This window comes from Astyanax mexicanus, chromosome 23 (genome assembly GCF_023375975.1).
Source record: "Astyanax mexicanus isolate ESR-SI-001 chromosome 23, AstMex3_surface, whole genome shotgun sequence".
In the NCBI taxonomy this organism is placed as follows: Eukaryota; Metazoa; Chordata; class Actinopteri; order Characiformes; family Acestrorhamphidae; genus Astyanax; species Astyanax mexicanus.
The window spans coordinates 16509046-16518762 of NC_064430.1; the positions used below are offsets into that span (position 1 = coordinate 16509046).

General features: G+C 35.3%; 1 protein-coding gene across 2 annotated transcripts; it reads right to left on the bottom strand.

Annotated features, from left to right (window-relative positions):
- Window positions 1–218: 218 nt before the first annotated feature.
- plekha3 (pleckstrin homology domain containing, family A (phosphoinositide binding specific) member 3) lies at window positions 219–8114 on the bottom strand. 2 transcript variants are annotated; one of them, XM_007259390.4, is made up of 8 exons: window positions 7759–8114; window positions 5814–5930; window positions 5485–5640; window positions 5166–5290; window positions 3891–4055; window positions 2737–2780; window positions 2490–2599; window positions 219–1003 (listed from the first exon to the last, which is right to left on the bottom strand). In XM_007259390.4, exons 1-8 carry the CDS (start codon window positions 7796–7798, stop codon window positions 879–881), a joined length of 882 nt encoding a protein of 293 aa, XP_007259452.1. In that variant the 5' UTR covers window positions 7799–8114; the 3' UTR covers window positions 219–878. The 2 variants fall into 2 exon arrangements, with proteins under 2 accessions (XP_007259452.1, XP_007259451.1); XM_007259389.4 differs by having other exon boundaries at window positions 3885–4055.
- Between the last annotated feature and the right edge of the window lie 1603 nt (window positions 8115–9717).

Genomic DNA, 9717 nt, shown 5'->3' on the forward strand with positions numbered 1-9717 from the left:
TCTGTAAAAAACAAAACAAAACAAAACAAACAAAAAAAAAATATATATATATATATAAATAACAATGGTAAAAGCAGTTAAATTTTATAAATAAATAGCCTGAATTTGGAAAAACAATATGGTACACGGGCACATGCAAAATGTATTTCTTGTCACTGCCACACTGAATGTTCAGTAGTTCTGTTATGAATAAAATAAATGAAAGAAAAAAAAATAAATCACTTTCTATATTTTTAATGCATATTTTTTTTTTACATTACATTTATCAGTACATCAAATTCCTCCATGCGAAGAATAAAATTTTAAGGCAAAAAAAAATCATTTATATGGGTGTGGTGACAGGAAAATATCTGGCAACTATCAGGCAACTTATGAAAATAAATAAAGTGTGCATTTGCATAATAAACTAACGAACACTGGAGCATGCCAAGTGAACAACAGAGGAAAAACAAAAATCAAAGTTAATGTCAGTACACGCATACAGTTCCTTGGCACTGCAACAAAAAGAAACTTCTCATCAAGGTTCTTTGCACTAAACAAAGTCGGCTACACATCACCTGTACAATCCAAACTGTATTTGTACACTCTTCACTGACAGGCTATGGCAATCATGTTTCATGTATCATGAATCACAAACCAAAAACAGAACATCATCATCCTGGCAAAATTAAGGAGCAATTTAAAATACCTGGAAGAATACGAACAAACATTCAGATTGGACGTGTTTTTCTGCCTTTTTTTCTTCTTATTAAAGTGCAACGAAATGCTTCATTGAAGAAATAATACTTCCTAAAACACCGATAATGTGCACTGCAAACAGTAGCTGCACAGCAGTATTCCTTCAGGCCGTCTACTCCTAAAAGGCTAGTGTGTCACACTCAAAGTGACAGATCTGACTCTGGAGTGTCCGTTTCTGATCCAAAGCGAGTGCTCTTCCCCATCTCTTCAGGGATCACTGTTGCTGTGTCACCATTTAGGCTGGCTTTGGGAAACAGCACAAGACCTATTGGAAGAAAAACAACATTTAAAGGACTGGAAGGAAAAAAGCAGCGAAATACAGAGAAGCCTAGATGGGATGTCCTGATCACACTCTCCATTCATTAATTCATTTATTATAGCACTACATTTAATCATCTTCTCATCTTCCCTTAAAAAAAAAAAAAAAAAAAAAAAAACACCTAAAATGCACTTCTATCCTTAGACAAAACATTTTATGTCATTGTAACAGTTTACCTGAACTCTATCAATGAGCATTCATATTTCTACCAAGAATACTGGACATAAAACTTAAAATGGTTATAAATCAGAATTGTTTCATTCCTGGGGTGATATGCAGTTATCAGTGGGAAATGTTTTGTAGTATTAAGGAAAATAGTAGATGTAATGTAAGGGTTTACTCTCACTAGTCACGGATCGGTTGAATCGTGCTGGAGCACGGTACTCCCCCTCTGGCCTGCACTCACACTACGTTGAGACGCTTATATCACTCGCTGCTCAGTGGGCTTGTCGGTGTTGTGCCGATTTCAGCACCCCAGCAATTAAAAGCACCCTTTTTCTTCTTGATAAAAGCGGAGATTTTCCGTTTTTTTTTTTTTTTTACTTAGAAATTTGTTAGTTAAAGCTTTATCCTTAGTTAAAGCTTTTCTCTCATTTACAGCTCTGGAAAAAAAATAAAGAGACCACTAAAAAAATTATGCGTTTCTTTGATTTTACTGAATTGAAAACCTCTGAAATGTAATTAAGAGGGAGATGGATGAGCACTTTTGTACCAGGAGAGGCATAAAGTTATCCAAAAGCAGTGTGTAAGACTGTGATTAAAAACCAGGGTTATTTCCACCAAATATTGATTTCTGAACTCTTAAAACTTTACAATTATGAACTTGTTTTCTTTGCATTATTTGAGGTCTGAAAGCTCTGAATTTTTTTTTGTTATTTCAGCCATTTCTCATTTTCTGCAATAAATGCTCTAAATGACATTTTTTTTAATTTGGAATTTGGGAGAAATGTTGTCTGTAGTTTATAGAATAAAACAACAATGTTCATTTTACTTAAACATATACCTATAAATAGCAAAATCAGAGAAACTGATTCAGAAAATAATTTTTTTCCAGAGCTGTATTTACAGACAGTAAAAAACAAACAAACATATAAAACAACAACTTCACGAAGCAACTTTACGCTACGCTACTACAGCTGTGCTCCAGAAATGACTTTTAATGAAGAGATATGATGCGGTTATGCTGCTGTATTTTAAAAAAAGCTTGTACTACAAAGGCTTAGCTTGTTCTCTAGCGAAATCCATACCTGCGTCCCAAACCACATATTTCAATACTTTACTTTTTAAATTAACGAACGTTCTTCTGAAAGTGGTGCACTACTTTAACCAATGAGTGAGTGTGATGTTACTACTGATGATATCCTGCAACTAAAAAAAGATTGTATGTTGTGTGTGTCTGTGTGTTTATAAATGTTTTTAGACAGTGACTCACGCTCCATCTCCTCTGTACCAGCGTCACTAAGAGCCTCTGTATCTGAGCATGTCCGCGTGCGTCTCTGTGACGACCTCTGTACTGCCAGACACTCCTTTGGCACGCTTGACCTTGAAAGCAGGAACAAGGGAGAGTGAGCAATATCAGTAGGAGCAAATATATAACTGAGGAAACTTTTTGTATAGGCTAAGAACAAACAAACAAACAAACAAACAAACAAACAAACACTGTACTGTTTATACTGTACCTGTCATAACTATAGGTGCCTGGGTGACTGATTGACCGCTTCATCTACAATAACAAGAGAAAACAAAGGATTTGTAAGTTACAATTATTACATACACATAAATATGTCTTGTACATACATATCGTCACATCCCACTGAAAAACAAATATATCCATTTTTGTCAATTGTTAGTTTACTACGTAATTTGAAAACTCCCTTTCACTGTGCCAAAATTTGGACAAACAGAAATTCTCTAAAATGACCTGAAATAAATTATTTTTGCATTTACTTCAACTGAAAGTTAAGGTTTTAACCTTTCTCTTATAAAGTTTCAGTTTGGAGATACAAGATACATAGTTTTACTTTAATTTTTGAGCATACAGAGCCACACTCAGACTGAATTGTAGGTTTTGCAAAAAAAAAAAAAAAAATCTCCAAAATTGGACCCTACAAAATAATCACATTCTTACGAAATTTGAGCATTTCTACTGGTCCATCAAAAGTTAATAACAACTGCCAGAAGTGATAAAAGGTTTTCACGTGACCATGACAATGCTCATGTTCACTGTAATGTACAAGTCTTGAACCAGGTATTCAGATATTATATTTTTATACACGGCACCTTAAAGGGACTTCTGCAGCATTTAAGGTGGGGTGGAGAGTTTGAGTGAGAGAACAACCTCAGCTTAGCTTATAAGTTTAGCACAAACAGAAAAATGGAATTGTTTGTACACTGAAAATAGGATCCAGAGCAAAATAATGGCATAAATAATGCTGTAAAATTAATAAATGCCATAAAAAATGTAGGTTGGTTCCAATTGGTTGCATACTGAATTTGGAAATTGCAACAAAATAATAAAAAAGGATCTGCAGATACCCTGCTTGACCAACAGAGCTGATGCAGCATCTTAACTGAAATACACTGGGTGAATGTGTTTTTGACGCCTTCAGTCTCAATTGTGAAGGCACCCAAAAACTCACTTAAATGCTGTAAGTATTAATTACTTAACAGTTTTAAGAAAGCGATATTCTAAACTGACATTTGCAGACAAACACAGCCTTTGTGTTCTGGCCATTTCTACCCAGTTTAAACACAAAAAAAGTATTTGAGCCAGGCCTATTCATTTACAGCATGTACAGCATTCACAGTAGGTAACAGTATATTTTACCCTTGCCATTTGAATAGGAGAGGGGGAGACTGGGGACATCAGCGGGTCTGAAGGACTCTGCTGCAACATGTCCGTCTGGAACTTGGAGTTGGCAATCTTCATACACTCCTCCAATGTCTGAATGAAGGTATTACATGTGGCACTGAGCAAAGATGAAGCCTCGTTTCTTGTCTGGCAACAGAAACAGAAAAAAAGAGTAGATGCTTTTTTTGAGTGGACATGGTAAGAATGGTAAACCACATGAGAGACACTGTCTCAAGTAGTATATTGCTTTGCTGGATACTGTTTCTCATGCATGTTTTCCATATCTTGTTTTGTTTTTTACTAAAAATGAAAAATAAATTCAGTCCTCTATGTGGCAACGTTTGGGCCATGTGTGTCTTAAGATCTTAAAACAAAAGAAGTTGGAATAGGAATTTTGTTTGTAATATTTTTGCTGCTTGATACCTCAAAAAATTCACATTGTTTTTTATTTTCATGACACATCGTGATTTTATTTGCTGGACATCATTCATTTTCAGTGCATCATGAATTTTTCTTATGACATGTTGGATCACTGACGTCTGGTGAAACATGCTAAAAATATTTTCTAATTGTATTATATGCCATTATTATTTTATTGTTGATGATTATGGCTTACAGCCAATGAAAACCCAAAAATCAGTGTCTCAAAAAAAATGGAATATTATAAGACCAACTGATACTTTTGGCAGTGTGGGCAAGTCCTGCTGGAAATTGAAATCCGCATCTCAATAAAAGTTATCAGCAGAGGGAAGCATGAAGTGCTGAGATCACATTCCAACCACAAACAACCCAGTTCAGAATTCTTCTGGGACTACACTGAGACTACCTGCTCCTAAGGGTCACTGTGTGATTGTTTTGGTCCAGTTACTGCATTCACACCTGTCCAAACAAATCTGACCAAGAGTGAAAACAAGCATGCAGGTGTGAAAGCTGTAATATTTAATACATAGTATATAGTTCAACAACTAACATTTTTAAGGGTTTTAAAGGTTTTAAAAGATATATTCAAATTGCATTATAGCTACCATGGTTACTTTAAAAGCCCTTAAGCCTCAGGCATGCAGAAATGTATTCACTAAGCTGCATCTGTGCACTGACATGCTCTTTGTCTTAAATTTTCAGCTTTTTAAATATTTCAGCAAAATATAAGCAGGTAAAAAGATCCAAAGAGTCAATATAATGTGAATTTTTGTGCTTATTTGTAGTCTCCATCACTGTTTGCACTAAAATGTCAGTGTAAAATATGCACTGCCTAACCTCTGAATGGTCTCCCTCCTGCTCCACTGACTCTTGAATGGTGTGGACCTGTTGCATTAGTAAGTCACAGTACAAACGCAGTTCTGACATCTTGGTTTTCAACGACTCAGTGGTCTCTGTTAATTCTGCAAGATACAGGTACAAAATTTCACATTCGATTAAGGACACATGTTGCTTTATATGTTATTTTATATATAGATTTTACAATGAAGATATGAAGACTGCACGTGATCACTGGTCAGATATACATAGAAAAGAAAAAAAGCAGCAAAAAAGCAGCGGTAACATGGTGTGAAATATATAAACAAACATGCCACACCTCTTTCCTTTTTGGTCCTTTTGTCGACAAGGCCAGCCTTTGAGCTCCCCAGAGCCACCAGCCATTTCTGTCTCTCAGCTGCATTTACGGCTTTCACGTAAAAATGCTGCTCCCCTGGTATGATCAGCTCCAGCCTCGTATTATCCGTGGGGTGAACTAGTTCACAAGAATGAGGAAGTTAGAAAAACAAAAGAATTAGGCCATGCTTCTCACCACTGTTGCAAGTTTGCATTCAATGGGTCATAATCATTGAATTCATTGAAAATATTCTGAATGTATTGCGAATTAACAAATAAACAACTTTAAATACAAGTGTAAAACTTATTTACCTTTAATTTCACACACTGACATCTTTATGCTGCCCTTGCTGCCTTTGCAGACATCATCTTGGGAGTCGTAATATGAAATGATTCCACTGTCCAACACAAACCACCGTGGCTGCCATCCTAAGACACAGCATATAGTAGCAGTTCATTGTAGTGCAAAGTTTAGTTTTTAATGTTTGTTAATGTCTGGCTTCTGTAACTCTACATAAATACATCTATAAAAAAATATCAATAAGGAAACATAAAATACAGAGTTTAGAGAATTTTACATTTCCAGAACATTAACATTACACACAGGCGTAGATTAACATCACACACATGCGTGCACACACACAAAAAAGAAAAAAAAAAAAACACGCATGATCATATGACATCTGAACAGGTCAGCAGATCTCTGCTCACGCAGTCATTCAAACTGAAAAGTACCGGCCTAAAGTTACCAAGTTTACTCAGAAGGACAGACAAGGTTTTTATAAGCCACTAGGGCTGCATTTGTGTACTGTACACAACAACATTTTTTTGTTGTTATTATTATTATTGTACACTGCACCTTTCATAAAAACAGGGTATTTTTTGGTTCAACAAAAGTTTTCTGAGTAAATGTATTAATACAAGTATACTGTATGTAAAGTGTATCCCTTAAAAAAAAAAGACAACAGCTGCCCATAAAGTCAAGCCATTTTAAATTATTTTATTACCAGCTATTATTTTTCAGCAAATTTCTTATTTGTATTAAGGATTAATCTACTCATTTTTCAATTGTTTTCAAATACTCTGATCAGTGGATTTTTTAAAATACCATTAGCAATATTACACAAAGTATGACAGTATGATTGGTATTTTTAAAAAAAGTATGTCAGTGTCATAATTTGTTTTACCTATTAACATGCCTTGACCTGTTTACAGACTACAGGTGTGAGTGATAAAAAAAACCTTATTATCTGCAGTAAAATAAGTTATTTACATTATATAAATTTTATTTATAGAATGTTTAATTTCATTTATAGAAATTTCCTACAGGACACTTGGAGAAGCTGCCTGTTTTCTCTCTACTTCACTTAATCAGTAACAGGAATCAACCCAAATTCTGCATGTTTAAAAATCGACAAAAAAATAGACAACCATAATGAAACTAAAGGTTTAAAAGACATGAACTGTTTAATTGTATTTACTTATCACAATTACAATTATGCTCCTCAGTAACGTTCCTTATCAAACATAAAATATTTTTATGTAATGCTTGAATAGAAAACCTCAAGATTTAGGGGTGTAATGTCAGGCAGAAAATGTACAAAAATCCCGGCCTGTTAAGAGGATAATACTGGTATTTCAGAAAAGCAAGACTTGTCAATCAAGTGTGAAATCAGAAGATTAATCCATAATGAAAATAACAAGAATTAACTGAAAAATTGGTCTTTTACACACACAGTGTACTTACATTGAACCACAAAATACCCAGTTTTTATTTTTGCTGTGTATAATAATAAGAAAAAGAATTATTATTATTATTATTATTATTATTATTATTATTATTATTATAAGGAGAATAATGCTGATGCAAACAACAACAATACCAAAAAGAGGCAATAATCAAACATATTTTTGAGATGTTATCATACAGTGCAATCAAAATACAGAATAATAATAGTAATGGCATGCTGCATTCAATAATACAGGGGCCTGGACACAATGTGTGTATTCCATATTATCAATCAAAAACACACCAAAACAACAATATTGACTAAAATGCTTCTTCTTAAAATACTCTAATAGCGTCCACAAACGTTTTAAACACTATTTAAAAATGTGTCAGTATAATAAAAGTTTGTAGCTAGTTAACTAAGCTACCCTCTCAGGCTGGTGGTTCAGACAGCACTGTATAGATCAGGATACACTGTAGTAGTTACACTGTTTACAGTAAAAGCGAGGTTAAATAAATGTACACTACCTGTCATATAATTGGTCCACTTGTAAAGTACGCCTTCCATTCTTGGCGGGCAGAAGCAGGACTTTAACTCAGTCTCAGGCTAATTTAACCCGCACTTCATTGGCCTCAGACCCTGGTTAGCTAGCTTAGCCAGCTAGCATGCTAGCCCCCAAGCTAACCGCGAGCTGCAGCCCGAGCCGTTCAGGCGGCGCGCGTCATCCCGGCGGAGCGAGGCGGAGCGCGCTCAGACTAATAAACTCATTTCCAGGCGGGAGAGTTTAGCAGAAAAGCCTCACATCATGAGAAATTCCTGCTGCAGGGCTGAAGAGCAGAAGGAGGAGGAGGAGTGGGTCCATTTCCGGGAGGGAACTTAACAGAACCGGAAGTGGCATTTTTTTTTTTTGGTTATTTATATATATTTAGGTTATTTATATATATTTAGGTTATTTATTTATTTATTTCATTTGAGAAATTAGTAATTATGTATACAGTGAGAAATTGGCCGAAACTTCAGTGATAAAAAACTGTTCTAATATAGAATTACTTTCATACTTTGTACTTTTAGCCCTATCTGGACAGGATTGTTTTTTTTTTCAGGTCAGGGGGTCTGTGATTTTATTCCTGTCTGGACAACCATGTACGTGTTTTTCTCAGACTTCCTCTGAATAATTATAGTCTGAACAACTGTGGTCCTCCGTTAATTTTAGTCCCGTCCGGATGCACATCTCTGAATTTCATCACTTTTCATCATTTAATAAAATAGCTATCACTGGCATGCACCCTCATGCGTTTCCACCTCTGAGATCCGCGTAAACACAACAAGCGGAACTGGAGAAGCTACTGAGCGTGATGTCACATGCCGAGAAAGCCTAAAAAGTCACTGGTCCTCCTGTTTTTTCAATTGCAGTTCGAATGCAAGAGTTTTATCACTGAGTAGAAGTGTAAGATATTTTTCACAGATCTCCCCCTGTTGGCCTACCTAATATTTAATTGGTCGTATTTGTTAAACTAAATACAGCACTGGAAAAAATAAGAGCATACCTGTCAAGTTTTAGATTTAAAAATAAGGGATATTTTCCTCTGTACGCTTAAAGCCGTCCCACCAGCCCAACGAAGGTTCAGTATCCCTTACATTTTAAGACAGGTTTACAAAAAATCTAAAATAACCACAAGTGAACCACTTACACACTACAATTAGATTATCAGAATCTGAAATGTTGTGGACATTCCTACATATGTCATTCTTTTAATACAGCCAAATTAAAAACCCTTTTCTATATATTTTTAAAAAAAATAAGATTTCATGTCTTTTTTGTAATAAAAGCACTCTTTTATATGATATATTTTTTATTTATTTAATGGATTTAAAATTGAACAAAGGGTGCACAAATTCTGCAAAATTACTGTTGGTGACCTAAAAATAGTATCATGTGCTTTTACTAAAAGGACATGGACCAGATATGTTTCATCAGTAAAAATTAGTCCTAAGGGGCCTGCACAATAAATTTTAATTAATACTTCTTCCTTTTGATCACTCCACCCATGATTAGTTCAGTTAATTTCGGTCCTCTCCACATTTCTGCTTAAACTGAGTCTCAAGCTGTATTTTTTTATTTTAAAAGGTTTAATCTGTGTGTTTTATTTTGGAGACGAGTATTTTTAAGCAGCTATCAGAAAAATCTCATCACAGTTTCCATGATTAGCCTACCGTTACCTTTCTTTTAGAAAAATCGCTGAATATCCAGATATGTTTTAACATCAGCTGCTCCGACTAGCTGCCTGAACTCACAGCGACCGGGGGGATGGGGGGGGGGATGGGGGGGGGGCTTCCCTACACTGACCCTCCTTTGCAAGCTGATTGGCTGTTTCTCCTGAAAGGCGGGACTTTCTCCTTGAATCGGCTCCACGATTGGTTAAGAGACACAGAGCGGTCAGTGCCCTGTCTCCTCAATAATATATATATTTTTATTTTAATAGAAT